This window comes from Equus quagga, chromosome 12 (genome assembly GCF_021613505.1).
Source record: "Equus quagga isolate Etosha38 chromosome 12, UCLA_HA_Equagga_1.0, whole genome shotgun sequence".
Taxonomy (NCBI): Eukaryota; Metazoa; Chordata; class Mammalia; order Perissodactyla; family Equidae; genus Equus; species Equus quagga.
In genome coordinates, this window is record NC_060278.1 from 56,308,711 (window position 1) to 56,325,331 (window position 16,621).

The following is a 16,621-nucleotide window of genomic DNA, read 5'->3' on the forward strand; positions in this document are numbered from 1 at the left end:
TAAAGAAAAAGAAAGCTCAGTACAGTGAAGAGGAAGAAGAAATATTCCAAGATCACCACTGTTGTAATTCCTCCCATCATTAAACTTCTTCACAGCCATTTGAAACAGCCCCATGTTATTACATATTATAAATGCACCACAGTTCATTTGAAAAATCTTCAATTATTCAGTTATTTTCACTTTTATGCTATTAATTATTGAAGCTACAAGTTATTTCCAATTCTTACTATTACAAATGATACTGAGATAGACATCTTTGGATGACCTTTTTCCAGCATTAGTTTTTATCATTGACCCCAAAACATTCATAGAAGAGATATTAGTGAATCAAGACTATAAATATTTTTAAAGCTTGTGAAGTATGTTGTTTTCAACAAATATGATAACAATATACACTCCCGATAACCATCTTTTACAGTGTGTTCTAGTTCTTTTTCTGGTCACTGCTTGCTTCTTAAAATTAGAAGGATCACTCTAACTGCTGATTCAAACCTTCCGTGTCTCTCTTACCTTCCCTCGTGATTGTAGAAACATGTGTGAGAAGGCACGTACCACAAGAGTGGGGCAACCCTGAGATTTTACGATGGGTTGAAAAATCCTTTCACCTGTGTCTTGTTTTGGCTATTGTTTTCTCTTTGCTTCTCTATAGTTCCAGTCAGATAAAGTGAGTAGCTACAATTTATGTGGCAGAGTTGGATACATAATTCTTCGTTATTAATTATAGATATACATCCTTGCTGGAATAATCTCATTTTTAGTCTGACTCATTCTTTTAAATTCAGATTATTTCAGAATCTTGATGCTTTCTTCTCTGACCATCTGCCCAATGTGACATATCTTTCTTCTATCATCTTGCAACATTATTTAATATTATTGAATAATTCAACTTAACCAGGATACTCAAAATCCTCTGTGTAATAAGAAGCACACCGGGGTCACTGGGGACCAAGTAAGCCATTACGTTATGTCAACCTTCTGTTAGAGTTAAAACTGGAGATACAGCCTTTGCATTTTGTTGTGTTGTCCAATAGGAATCATTAAAAGTACTTGGACATCAGAATTATCGCCTTGTTTTAGGAAACTCACAAATTTCAGTCACAAGCAATTCTGCCGCAAACGTGTATTTACAATGCTCAAGCAATCGTCCAAATCCTGAGAAATTACTTTAACGTCTGTATTGTGGTAGCAGAGTTCATCATAACATGAATTCAGCTTTGTTACAAGGAAAATCAAGTATATATCATCCCGATGAAGCATATCTAATGTAAGAAGTCTAATTAATGCCATACTCTTGGCAAAATTTAACTTGTATAACAAATAGATCATCCACTACTTCTCTCAGTAAAGGTGGTTTAAAGGGAAACCTGAAATATAACGAATATATAAATTGTATATTTACATATATTATGTTGCCTCATTTAAATGAAATGGCAACAGAGTTTGTGACATTGAACTGCTTAGTAATTAATGAGTAACATAAATGATATCATAGGCTCTTCATAGACTAATCTTCCTAGTTATTGAGAGATAGTTAATTGGCAAACATAAACTTTACATTGAGAAGCATTATTATTGAAAAATATTAAGCAAAAAAGGGAAAACATTTATAAAAGTAGATGTCCCTTTCTTATGATACACTCCCAAAGTAGACATGAAGAGTAGAATGTAGAAAAATAAAACCACTAATAAAATAGAATAAAGTGCATGCAGTTTTTTTAATCTGACTGCTAAATAAAGAAGGTCTATCTATGTTGGCAATTACATTAATGAAAAGTAGTGAAAATGACTGATCGATTCAATTGTAAAGCTTACCACAAAAATTTTAACATTTAAAAAAATGTTTAAAAATGTTACTTATACGAAATTTGTAGATGAAATTTGCTTAATATATAAAGAAGTATTTCAAATCAAACACGACAGGAAAATAGATCTAGGGCGAAATAAATACGCATAGACTAAACCAAAACATGTTGAAACTAACTAGTATGAAAAGAAATAAAAACTTCAACAAACACAAAAATGATATTAATAAACAGAGAAAAATGATTGCATCATTAATCAGAGGTCTAAGAGAAGTTTTAAGAAAGATGAGTACTTATGAGTCTAAACATCATATCCTACAAAATCTTTCACTATAAAAATTATCATGATATGCAAACATTAATTAGCTAATGATTGCTAGGAAGTGAAAAGGTTTGTGAATTTGCATAGATTTGCAAAGTTGAAGATCATTATTTTCCATTTAACTAATAACTGTAATGAACTTAATTTCTTTATTTCATATTCAAAAAATGAATGTAGTGAGTTTTTGTCAGTATTTCATAATTCCACTTTTAAGTAGTTTATTTCTTACTTAAAATTATATAAGCAGTTTCATTTCAACAACACGAAATAAATTCCCCTTCTTTGTTAATTGGGATTCCACACAAATCCACTCATCGGTTTGAACAGTGACAATGTCATTTTCTTGATAGGTAGAAGGGAGGGAAAGTAACATTTCCTGACCTCCTTTCATTAGTCAGATATTGCACTAGTGTCTCACATACATTACCCCGTATAATCTCAAAATAAGAAAAATGTTCTACTCATTCTAAAAATGAGAAAATTGAGCCTTAGAGAAATTCATGCAACAGGTCTATTAAGAGGGTAAGCTGAGGCTATATCTCAGATTTGTATGAATCCAAAGTTTGAATATCTTAGTAAGAACCCTGATATATCAGACATTTAGTCATTACTCTTGAAATAAGCTGAACTGAAGTTGACTTGGCACTCTGTGAGAAAAGAAGATTGATTGAATAAAGGGAGAGTGTAAACAAGATGTAAAAATGAGGAACGTAAGCTTGAATCTTGCACTTCAACTCTGTGTAGCTTTGGGTAATATATTCCAAAGCTTTTGACTGTCTTTTCTGTCTCTCATATGAAGTGGTATTATCAGATGACTAATGTTGGGTTGGTAATCAAAATATTTAAAATCAGTCTGGCACAATAACAAACCAAATGGAACAGACGGCCCACCAATCAGAACTGAGACCAGCTCTAAGGAACCAGTATCAAGTGCAAGGCATTTTCCAAAGCGACTGGATTTTATTTAATTACCATATGAGAACTAGAAGGCTTTCTATTTGGAAACATTGTGAATATTTATTTTGACATATTATGTGTGTGAATATTAGAAATTTAATTTACATTTTAAAATACTATATTTATGACATCTGTTATTATTTATTTCCATTACATTGAATTAATTGGTCTTTCAACTTAATTTCCTAAATAGTCATTTATTGAGTACTCTATTGAGCATTGCTCATGTGAATTTAAAACAAAATCAGGCACCACTAAGGTAACCAATAATTGTAGAAGTGCGTACAATCATTAGTGTATAAATTCTAACGTGAAAATATTTTAAGGAAGAAAGCATCATATTTCTTTACAACATTGTAGGATAGATTGCAAAACACTACCCACTGCAGAGTAACAGGCATCTTATTGTTAAAAAAAAAAAAAACACATAAAACTTCCTGGAACATTTGTTTATTGGTGTTCAGTTTTGTTTCCTCATTCTTCACCAAATGAACAGGGGACAACAAAGAAGAAGCTTAGACCCACCTTTCTAGAAGTACGGAGGAAGCTAACCAATTTTACAGCGTGCGCTTCTATCCTAACTCTTTGCAAGAAGGTCAAACCCCACAAAAATCATCTAACACACAACATCATATGTATAGTTGATTCCAAAACATTAAGTCATTAGGAAAGCAAAGGAAATTTTTAATGCCAAATAATCCAAAGTTAAAATATATTCTTGCTTCTAAAAAGAATTGGCAATGTATTTTTTGCATGTATCAAAAACCTGCAAGTTAGGTAAGATCATATAGTTGAAAGAACAATGAACTAGGAATTGCATAGAAGGTTCTAATCCTAGAATTGACCTTGGAAAATGCCATTTAACTTCTTTGGTCTGTTTTTCTTTGTCTATAAAATAGGGATGCTGGTGTAACCAAGTCACACAGACTGGTTTATTTAAATGTTATCATGGAACTCGTAAGCTTCGACATTTTAAGATGCTTGGTACATCTCTCTAAGGACAAATCATCACTAAAGAATGTGGATATATTTCTTATGGGAATAAAATGTAAAATAAAGGTAAAGTGATTAGTATAATGGCTGACATGTAGTAAGTGCTCACAAATTATTATTATGAACAGAGAGTGGAGGTAAAGAATATTAATTTTATTAAACGATCTTTATGGTCTCATTCAGATAAAACATTCTCTGATGAAAGCTACATCTATATTTATACAGAAATACTGACCAGTGCACCAGTAATTGAGAGAAACAGAGTTTTCAGATTTTTCTGTGATTGTTCAGATTCAGGAATTAAGACTGTAAACACAATCACTTGATTTTATAATTTTAATTTACAAATCAATCAATCAACCAATCAGTAATTGGGCATTTTGGCAAACTGTTTATTCAAAACCTAACAGAAAGAGTCTGATTTAGTTATAGTCATTCCAAAGCCTGCATAAATTGCACATGCTAAGTAACTCTAGCTCCCACCACCTGCTCAGTGGGATAAGGGGCAGAAGAGGGAATTAGTGATTCTGAGATGGGATTACTTAGCAAGACTGGATACTGAAAAAGTTTACTCCATCCCGTGGAGTAAACTGCACTCCCAAATTTGGAGAGACTATTTCTTTTGGAAAGTGTGATATTGTGATTTATAAGATGACCAAATTTAGAATATATTCATTTCTCATATATATTTGGTCTTCATATACGGTTCCTGGCTCTCCCCAAAATCTTGGAATTTTCTGAGCAATAAGAGCAATGGCAGCATCTTTTTGTCATAATATTTTGTCTCTTGTCCTCAGTTCCTGAAATCACTTCGGAGCCATAAAGGTGAAATGGGTTTCTTGTTATTCACAACAAGCCCCTTTCCACCACAACTGGGTTTATGTTAACGAGGCGACTCTTGGAAAGTACCTAAGAATGGGGTCTGGTTGCCAGGAGAACCAACCATGAACAGAAAGAAGGTTGGAACTTTCAGTCTCATTTCCTGATTTCCAGGGAGGGGAGAGGGGCTGGAGATTGAGTTCAATCACCAATGGCCAATGATTTAATCAATCATGCCCATGTAATGAAGCCTCCATAAAAACTCCAAAGGACAGCGTTCAGAGGGCTTCCAGGTTGGTGAACATGTGGAGATTTGGAGATAGTGGTGCTCCGGCAGAGAGCATGGAAGCTCCACACCATTTCCCCATACCCTGCCCTATGCATCTCTTCCAACTGGCTGTTCCTGAGTTACATCCTTCTATAACAAACAGATGATCCAATCAGTAAAATGTTTCCTGAGTTCTGTCAGCTGCTCTAGCAAATTAATCGAACTTGAGTAGGGGGTCTGATTTATAGCCAGTCTGTCAGAAGTACAGGTAACAAACTGGACTTGCAACTGGCGTCTAAAGTCCAAAGAGGAAGTCATTGGAACCTCTAATCTACTGCTGGTTGGTCAGAAGCTCAGGTGATAACCTGGGCTTGCAAATGGCTTCTGAAGGGGCAGGGATTGGGGGGTGGGTAGTCTGGTAGGACTAAACCCTTAACCCATGGTACTTGAGGCTATTTCTGGGTGGATAGTGTCAGAATTGGGTTGAACTGTAAGATGTTCAGCTCATGTCCTGAGCATTGCTTGTTGGAGGTATGGGGAAATCCCCCGAACACACACACGTTGAAATTGGGTCTCAGAACCAATTAGGAGATTTACCCATCAGGACAAGAAGTTTTACCTTGAAATAATGTAAAGCAGGGGAAGGGACAGTTTCTGCCCTTTGCTTTGCCACAGGGATGCCACAAGCACAGTTCCGTTTCTTTCTTTTCAAGTTTCTTCCTATCTTTCTCTCTGTATTCTGGGGCCTGAGTTGATCCACTCTGATTCAAGCCATACAAGATGGGGAAGCTCTAAGGCAATCAGCTTGTAAATGCCCCTGTCTTAAATTCTATCCCTAAGGGAGTGGACATACCATAAGCAAAAAGAGCCAAAACCTGACATGTTTGAATTCACATAGTTAATCGAGCATCTCTTGTGGCAAGCACAACCAGTCTCTCAGAGCTTCTTATCAGAGAAGTTCCAGAATAAGAGATATATTCAAAGGCCTTGGAGGTGGTTGGCAACCACTCCATCGCCATAGCCTTCCTGCAACCCAACTTGCATTCTCTTAAGATTTGTTTTATTAAGGTTTTATTTCTTCTGACATTGGGTCCAAGTTTCTGTTCTCCAACACCTGCCCTAAATTTACCTCACATCCCCTTGGATGCCAAAGTGGTATCAAAAAGTGCCATTGAGTCATCATACCTGAAAATTCTACAACTGAAGCCTCTAGAATTGTGCACAATTTTTAGAGTTGGTTATCATTGTGATGATGCTAAAAAAGATGCATCAGTGACTATCTTGATATTGCTATCTTCAGAATAAATAATACTGCGAAGCTATGACATATTGGGGAGCAATCTCTGTTTTGAGAAACTTCTTTTTATAAATTTTAAAGGCAGAGACAAGGGAACAGACTTTGGCCCCATTCGGTTTACCCGGAAATTTGCATCACTTTGGAATTTAAGATGAGAGTTGGAGAATCATATAATATGGTATTGTTCTAAGGACCATCTGCTACTAATTTCAAGTCACAGAGAGGAATACCATAATTTTAGGATACAATGGATTTGACCATAGCATTTAGTGACTTATATTTATAGTTGCATAAGGATTCTGAAATGCTTAAGTAGTCTCATTTCACAAGAGTATACCAAGCCAAACTTTTCAAAATAAAAGAACATGGTAAAGCATTAATTATTCATGTTATGTTATAGAATGTATGTTTTAACAGTGGAAGAATCATAATTTATGATGATGTGGCATGGTATCACATAAAAGTAGATGATTAATATGCTTCTTTGATAATTAATGCTTCTTTAGAAGGATAAAATTGTCCAGTTTTGGCAGAGATTCGCCAGGCTAGTTGGTTAATTTAGGGAAAATAAGTATAATTATTTCAGTGGCGTGTTTCCCACTGGTATTAGGTAATGACCACTTGCAAAATAGTTTTAAATAGAAAGCTCAGAGCCCTCCAGTGATGTTTTAAGCAGTATTTGTGAAACATAACCATGCTCAATGATTGTTTTGCACCACCGCACAGAGTCTATCTCCCAATGAATCATGTGCCATAATGCATCTGATTTAAAATATTCCAAGTAAATGAAAATAAGTTATTTTTGATATAACATTAAAAACTTTTTGTGTTGTTTGTGTATTTTAAAACATACTTACGGGTTATCCAATAGCAGTACTACGGGATTAAGTTCTTTCTTTGGTCTATAATATGCCCTGAGAGGAACAATAAAATTATACAATCCATTTCCAGCTGTTTCAGCTGCAACTATAATGAGTTTATTTTTGAATCCATAGGCTTTTGCGTCCTCATAGTAGTTATGCTGGCAACTCTAGAGAAGAAAAATTATACAAAGAAACGCCATTTTTATACTCCACTAAAATTCAGTGCAAAAATTTAGGATATAGGGACATGTAAAATTATCCTAACTTAGGAAATGCTTTATTTTTTAACAAATTTGAAAATAGTTAGATTTTTCTATGCTAAGCAGTTGTCCACGCTGCTTTAGGAAATGAAGGTGTGCATGGATGAGACAAATGAGTTGCAGGTATGTAGCTTGATGTGGGGGAGGAAGGACTTAGCAATATGTGTGTACATATGTTCTGTTGTGACCTAAAACTCACTGTTAGATGACATCTCGATATCTATATTTAAAAATGATCACAATGTGTATGTATATCAAAACATCACGTCATATACCTGAAATATACACAATTTTTATTTGTCAATCATACCTCAATAAAGCTGGACAAAATTATCTATCTCTGACTTTCATTTCCAGAAATATAACAATATTATAAATAAATAACCTGGGAACAATCCAAATACTGAATAACTAAAGGGAAGGATACCAAAAGAGATTTTTGTCTTTGTTATTAAGAAACAAAAAAAGCCCTTAATTATAAATGAATACCTGAACTGGCAAGATAATGATAGAAATACTCAAAAGTAAAATACTAATACAAATAATAACAATAAAAAACATAATAATCACACATTACTAAAACTCGTTGTCCTGAGGGTATTTTGCTATTTCCTGGGGGGCTAAAACTTACTGGACTTGGTATTATTAAACCAAGATTCTTTTAAACTAAATTATGTGCATGAAGAACCACTTTAGCGTTCTGCCGTTGCATTTTTATGGGTCTCTATGTGAGTTTCTTCTTATTTGGGTTGAGATTAGTTGGTTCTCTATAGATTCATCATCAATTCTAGGATATTCTCTGCCTTAATTCTGTAATAAAAAATTACAAAACACTTGGGAACAAGGCACCATGAGTCAGTAGAAACAAAAAACAAAACAATTAGCCTCACAAAGACTATAGATTTTGCTGTTATAAGATGCAGAATATAAAATGAGCATCTTTATTATGTTTAAAAAGATACAAGAACATTTGAAGTATGAACAAGAAACAAGAGGCTGTTTAAAATACTCAGGTGAGTGTTAAAAATTACATATATTCTCTTCTAGAACTAAAAACTATAACAACTACAAATAGAAACTCAAAAGATGGTCTAAATTGCACATTTGATGAAGCTGAAGGGATGAACTCCCAGATAAAGTTGAAGTAATTACTCAGAATGCAAGAAGAAACGAGATAGAAAGTAGTATGGAAAAATTAAGATACTTGGAAAATAGTGTGAGAACATCTTACATGTATTTAAAGAGAACACGTGAAAAAGATATGAGAGAATCAGAAAGAAGTTCTATTCATGTAAATATTGTCTGAGGATTTTCTAGAATTAATGAATTACCCAAATCCTTAGATTCTGGAAAGCCAATGAATCTTAATCCAAATAAATAAGGAGAAATCTAGTTCAGATACCTTGCAATAAAAGTGCAGAAGTACGAAGACAATGAGAGGATCTTAAAAGCAGCCAGAGAGAAAAGAGAATACCCACAAGGAACACAGATCAGAACGATGGCTAACTTCTCAACAGCAATGTGGAGCCCAGAAGGCAGTAAAGAAAATCCTAATGTACTAAAAAGAAAAAGAAAACTCATAGCCTGGTATTGAACACCGGCAAAACCATCTTTCAAGAAGGAGAGCAAAGTAAGGACATTTCTAGGGAAGCTGAAATTAAAAGAATTTACCACTCATAACATCTTATTAAAAGGATTTTTTTAAAGCTGTAAACTAGGAAATAGGAAAATGCATCCAGAAGGAAAGTTTAAGGTCTAAGAAAGAATAGAGAAAAGGGAAATGATAAAGAAGAAGGGCAGTAAGTCTACACTGGAAGTATGATTGGAGAATTACGAAAATGAGCAGGATCTGAAGCCACATGATGGAATGAGGTCACTCACAAAGAGGTCGTGGAAGGAGAAGAGTGACAGGTTGACATTGAGATTATCAAGAACTTCAATATTTGAGAGAGAAGATGAGAAAAAAGAGCTAATTTAGGAGATTTAGAAGTAGTTCAATTAGTACGGAAAAAAAACCCAAGCAGAAAACAAGGGATTTAGTGTTGATAAACTTTGACCAGGAACCAGCCTACTGATAGTGATGCAGAATGGTTTTGGCAACATAATCCCAACTCACACACTTCACAGATGCAGTAGGATTGACTGCCTAGTCCCATCCCCTAATGACAAAGTGGGCACTCACTTGCATAGCAGACCACCACCTCCAGCCAGCCAATGCTACCTAAACAATGGATGATCCAAGATGTCATCAGGCAGTCAGCAACACCCAGAAACTTTGCCTTCTCAATATGGGAAAGAGACAGTGTGTAGTCTTTCGGCTTTCAAAGACCCTCTATTGCTCCTCCACTAATTCTGAAATCTTAGCTTTTTAGTTGTATCAGATTCCCTGCTTGGAGATCAATCATTTCCACTCTTTGGTCTCCCAGTATATTTTTTCTCTTTAACTGTGTGATAAAGTAAAACACCACCAGAAGCAAATCCAGGTATTGTGGGCCTAAAGATTATATTATTTGGGGAATCCTCTTTATGGAAAATAACACAAATATTATAAATAAAAAAATAATTATAGGTTCTTGGAAGGGGCCAACACACGTGAAGGACCCTAAAGCTTAAGATTCATTAATGTTGCCAAAAATACACAGCTAGCCAACGCTATCAAATGCTGCAGAACATCAAGTAAAACAAGGACTAAAAAAAAAGTAACGCATTGACAGACTGAACTGTCTATCTTAATGAGTCCAGATGAATATTTGGGAGAAAAGGCAAATATTCACAAAACAACGTCAGGAAGATGAAGGGAGAAATTTTCTAATGTTCTGTTAATCTTCCTCAAGAGTGACAGCAACAGCAAAATTCATAATGTTTATCATACAAAAAAAAAGGAAGCAAGAATGTTAACAAAATGTAGTAAGTGCCTATCCATTTATTAAGTACCTGGCACTGTGTGAAACTTTTTAGATGCACTAATTTATATAATCTTCACAAGAGTCCTATGAAGTTCCTATTAAAATTACAACCATTTTGCAGAAGTGGAAACTGAAATTTAATGGTGACATTATTTGCCCAAATTGCAAAGCTTATAAGAGGAGAGCTGGGATTTTAACTCTGGCTAACTCCAAAATTTAGAGTAAAAGAAGAAATTCCTGTTTAGAATTAGTGGCACATTTTATTCCTGGGAGGTGGGGCATTTGAGAATCTTTTTTTTTTTTTTTATCTGCTTTCTTATTCATCAGGAGAAGAAACTCTTGTACAGGTCATGCCCAATGGCCATATGGTGAAAGATAAAAATTCTTGCATTCTTAGAGTCTTTCTGTTTTGGATGGCTTCTCTAGAACATCCATGCAGGAACCAAAAACTACAGTAAAATATTTAGGAAAGGAGACACCAAGCAAGACACTGATACTAGCTTCCAGTCTAGTCAATAATAAATCTCTCTGGCTGACATGTGGACTAGCTACTTTCACCATGTCAAGCGATTCCACACAGATTTGAGACAAAAATGCCTGGTAAAATAGAGTACACATCTGGCCAAGGTGATTTTGGGAGACCGGATGCTGAGAATTCATAGGTTTGAGATTCTGTCACCTTTGTTTTACTCTTTGAAAGCATGCCTAATGACTTATTGGGTATTTTAGAAGAGAAGTAAAGCATTTGGGTAATCTTTAGTGCAGTTAAGGTAAAATTCACCACTCAATGTACTATATTTACATTTGAACATATTTTAGTGAAAAGACTATATAAAATTATTTAACTATATGTAATTATACAATGCCATAATTTTAGTTTTGGAGAGAATAACAGCAACAAGTACTTACCTTGTCTAGTCTTAAGCAGCAAAATGGCACTTTCTCATGAAGGAGATGACAAAAAGTGGGTGAACTTCCTATATATGGAGAGTAAGGTGGATAGCCTTTAGCATATCTGTAAAACAACATGAAATATTGAATCGCCTTGAATAATGCATGCAAAGTTAGACTATTAAGTTATAGCCATGTTCCTCTATTTTGACAAAGTTAGATACAGTAACTCCTTACGTTGCAATCAGAATTTGATAAAGAAATAGTTTACAACAGGAAGAGGCAAAATAGGGCCCATGGAGCAAATCTGGTCCATTACCTGGTTTTGTAAATTAAAAGCAGCTTTTATGTTTTTAAATGGTTGGGAAAAAAATCAAAAGAAGAATAATATTTCACAACACATGAAAATTACATGAAGTTCAAATTTCAGTATCTATAGGCAAAGTGTGTTTAGAACACAGCCGTGCTCATTCATTTTATGTATTGTCTATGGGTGTTTTCATGCTTCAAAAGCAGTGATGAGTAGTTGCAGCAAAGACCATATGGTCTACAAAGTCTAAAATATTTACTAGCTCTTTCTTTCCAGAAAAAGTTCGCCAATTCTCAGTTTAAAAGATTTAGATAGATTATAAAAAATAGTAATGTTAATTTTTATAAAACACATTTAAAGCAAAATGTATTATTATGATTCACTCTATCAATATTCATTAGTCACGGATGCATAACCAAAAAGGAGTAAATGATTGAGTTAATTATTCAGTTAAACCCCTACCAAAAATAGAAATTTGCTGGAATCATGCTTAAAATATCATCAAAGATACTCAGTTTGTTTGCTGACTTTATAAAAGCAGCCACCTGCCCATTATGCCTGTACTAATTTTCAAAATGGAACTATCAAAAAGTAGCAGCATAACTGAAAACTAAGAAAAAAAGAAAATTTAGTGGAGGCAAAATTCCTTTATCTGACATAAAAGCTCTTGCTTTGATAAAAATGTACCTTCTAAACCAAGAAATTTCAAACCTAGTTTGACATCATTAGCTAGGAGGATAAAATGGAGCACATTTTGCAAATTTAGAAGTTGATAATCTCCACTATTACTTCAACATCTTTTTCATTTTTCTAGAAATAAAAGAATTCCACCTCTCCATCTTTTCAGAAGTATATGTAAAGAAAGAATTTCAGTCCTACCATACGACACCATTTCTAGAAATATACTGGTGGTCTAACCTCTCTTTGTTGCCATCAAATATTTCATAAATATATTTGAGTACTATTGATTTCTTGGAGAGCTGAATGTGTTCCGTGGGCACATCAAAGTTTCTTGTAACAAACTCTTAAAAAGTGTGAAGGATTAAAAAAAGGATTTTTCTAAGTTTCTATGATATTTCAGTTCATTTTAGTTTAATTCAACATTAATTGAACATTTATTATATGAAAGATATTGGGAGAAATGTTCGAATGGTGTTACCGTTACCACTAACACCAGCACTATACCTAACAGTAATTAATACTTATTGAATGCTTACTCTACACAAAGCATTGTCCTAAGCACCTTTTCTCCATCCTCTCAGTTACTCTTCATATGAACACTGAGGCAGTAACTATACTGAGTTTACAGATAAAGGCATTGTGGGGCAGATTGTTTAATCAAAGTCACTTGCACACAACCAGTATAAGGTGGAACTGCTATGGGGAACAAATTCTTTCAGACTCCATAATAAGCCTGTTGACTGCTGTGCTTTCCTCAAGAAATGGCAATATGACATGTGAATAAGACAGGTAAAGAATCTCTAGGAAGGCTAAATGTGATTAATAGCATGCACATTGGTACTGTTTATTATGGAAGCTTAGAAAAGAGAATTAGTACTTCATTTACTCATTCATTCAGAATATTATTGATGTATACTGTGTGAAAGATGGCAGAATGCTGAGATGAATAAAGGAAGCTTACTGGAGGAAGCTGTGTTACATATCATTATTGATTGAACTTCAACATGGACATGGGAGAAAACAAATTAAAGGTAGAGATACAATATAATTTAAAAAACCATGCAATTATGAAAAAGCAGCTTATATCATGGAAATACTAATTTATGTATTTTTTTCTTTAAGGATAAAGGATAATTTAGATAAAACTGAGCCTGGAAATATATCTTGAAACGACAAATTTGAGGGCTTAGAATACTCCATAGTTGAGAGAGATACTAGCCAATAGGAAGAGTGTTTTGGTAGAAGTATGTAGGATGGATTCTAGAATGCCCAGAAGGTAAGGATATTAGTTCCTTAGGGGAAGCCCAAATCCCAGGAAATCTTACACCTTAAAGTATCTAAACGTACTCTAAGTTTGAGGAAATTTCTTCATCTGGCGTAGTTTCATCTTCTGATTGATCACTTAGAAGATCACAGGTTTGAATTGACGATGTATCTGCAACCTCTAAAACAGGAGCGATGCTAGGTCTTCTGATTTCTTTGCTTCCCTCTGTGGGAAGAGACAGGGTAGGGCCACTTGCTGATCTACAGCTCGTGTCTTGCAAGTCTATAGCCACAGTACCTAAAACAATGAAACAAGAAAATCCATCAAAGCATTTGCCACCTGTGTGACATGCCGACCACTTAACGATCAAAATGAAACAAAGTACCCTTAGGAAAGATATTGTTTATCCTTTAATCTCAAAGGTTATTTATATCTTATTCATGTGGGCATTTTTATCCACATGGATAAAAAATTCTGTATTTGTACAAAACTGTATTTGCTGAGTCTAGCTCTGTAGCACAAAGCACAAGATCTGTGAAATCCTGATATACTTAGGAATTAAAGTGAAAAAATACCTTGTTTCCATTTACATTTATTTAAAATTAACCAAAAAATTTTCTGGCCCCTTCAGTTTTGTGGATTTCTCATTACATCTTCTCCCCTCATTTTGTTGAGTTATCTTTCTCATACTGATTTGTAACCACTTTCTTATATTACAACCCTTAATATTTTATATTTATTCAACACACATTTATTAAGTACCTACTATGTGACAAGCACTATTCTAGGTTCTTGGGATATGCAAGGAATAAGACAGACAAGGTCTCTACACATATGGATTTATCTGTAAAATAACCAAGTAGACAAATAAATGAAAAAAGTCATTTTAGATAATAGTAAATATCGTGCAGAAAATAAAACACAATGCTATGATAAAGAATAGCGGGGTTGGGGGGTTGGAGGGGGAATGAACTTTCACTAGGTGGAAAAGAAGGGCGCTCTGAGGTCATGACATTGATTTTTGACCTGAGAGACAATAATGAGCGCACAAGCCATGGGAATACCTTGAGGCAGTAAGAACAGCAAACCTGAAGAACTTAAGGCTTTTGAATACTTGGGTACCCAAGGAAGAGCAAACAGAAGAAACAACTTCCTTTGGAATCTTTTATTGGAATTTAAAAATTAATTTAAACATCAATTTATGGAAAGTTGATGTCCCTCCCCTTCTGGAGAAAGTAATACAATAAAACTGATGAGTGCTGTCGTTTCCATGCCCTCTCACTTCATTTACGCACTCAGTGATAGCTGGTCATCCTTCTAAAAAGCCCTTAGTCTTACTTTGTCCCATTCCTTTGAAGCAACTATTAAAACACTCTCCACTTCCCTCAAATCTCTGTCTGACCTTGCCACCCTCTTCACCATAAAGCGTGAGTTTTTAAAAAAGGAAAAGAAATCCATTAGGTTTTAGTATCTCTTTCCGTGTACCATGGAAAGGGAGGTCAGCAACTGATTTCTAGAAACCTCTGAGAGCAATTCCAAGTCTTCATAGAAGAAGAGATAAAGAGAGAATGCCTTTGAGTGTGACCTGGCAGAGACAAGACTGGTGAGAATATTGGGATATTCCTCAAGATGGGCATAAATTTTGGGGGTCAAGTTTCAGAGGCTTGTACCTCTTCACATACACAATGTTCAGACTAGAGGGAGACGTGCCCTAGTGTTTCTGTTGTTGGTGGGGAAACCTTTAGTGAGGGACATATATGAGTATGGCTAGAACTGCTGTGCCCAAGACAAAGATGTGGCTACCAGCACTCAGCCATTCTGATACCTGAGCAGGGGTAAAGCTGGCTGCCATCAGAAATGATACACTCAGCCAATTTTTTAGCACCGTAAATAATGATTAATCTATAATTCAATTTATGTTTGGGGGCATTGGGGATTGTGATTCAAGAGAAAATGAGATTAAATTTTCCATTAAGCAGGTGAGTGGATTTGGTTAAAAATTAAATTTTATAAATTTGATTTATAAAATAAAGAAAACCCATATGATGTGATTTGCATCCTAATGTTATGAATTAAAATTCATGTTTATGACATTTATCCTCTGCAGATGACCATATTGTCTAATCCAGAGAGAAAAGAGAAGTTATCATCGAAGAAATTCTTCAACTGTCTGTCTAAACCAACAAATATGAGTTTCACCAAAATTTTCTTCCCTTATTTCTGTTTAGAAGGAAACAGACATATCTCCATTTATGTAAAGCTAATTCCTACTCTTGTTTTAGGGATTAAATCCCCTCCTATTTCCTAAGGAATCGTGATCTTTTAATTCCATGCCCTCCCAAATATATTTGACTCCACATCACTCCAACTTCCTCTTTATCATTTTCCTGCCCAACACAGGGAAATTTGATCACTTCTCGATTATTCTGCCAACACTGATATCTGGCACCAACCTGGGCATGGGGGATATGATCATGAGAAAGTTAGAAATAGCAGGGAAGATACAATTTAAAAAAGTTAAAATTACAGAAACAAGCTCTTCTTTGAACCTTTTATTCCTCTAGCGAAAACTGGCTCTTCCCTGACATCTTCCCCAGCAAGACTTTAAAGAGGTGCCTGTGTTTTGGAGGCGGATAAAGTCCAAAGTCAAGGTGTTGAGAGGGTTGGTTTCCTCTGAGGGCTGTGAGGGAAAGATCTGGTCCAAACCTCACTCCTTGGCTGGTAGATGGCAATGTTGCCCCTCTGTCTCTTCTCAATGTCTTTCTTCCATGTGTCTTTGTGTTCTAATCTCCTTTTCTTATAGGGACACCAGCCATACTGGATTAGGTCCCCCCCAGTGACTCCATTTTAACTTGATTACCTCTGTAAAGATCTTATCTCCAAATAAGCTCACTTTCTGAGATTCTGGGGGTTGGGATTTCAACATATGAATTTTGGTGGACACAATTCAATTCATAACACTATTCTTGCCTCAGCCAGTGTTTTCAA

General features: G+C 35.0%; 1 protein-coding gene across 2 annotated transcripts in view; it reads right to left on the bottom strand.

Moving 5' to 3' along the window:
- Positions 1-16,621, bottom strand: part of KCNT2 (potassium sodium-activated channel subfamily T member 2) — a 346,988-nt gene that overhangs the window by 95,651 nt on the left and 234,716 nt on the right. For both annotated transcript variants that reach the window (XM_046679418.1, XM_046679417.1), the window contains exons 17-19: positions 13,717-13,930; positions 11,397-11,502; positions 7,316-7,488 (exon numbers count right to left, since the gene is read on the bottom strand). In XM_046679418.1, the coding sequence (XP_046535374.1) occupies positions 7,316-7,488; positions 11,397-11,502; positions 13,717-13,930 (493 nt within the window). The remainder of the gene's footprint in view (positions 1-7,315; positions 7,489-11,396; positions 11,503-13,716; positions 13,931-16,621) is intronic.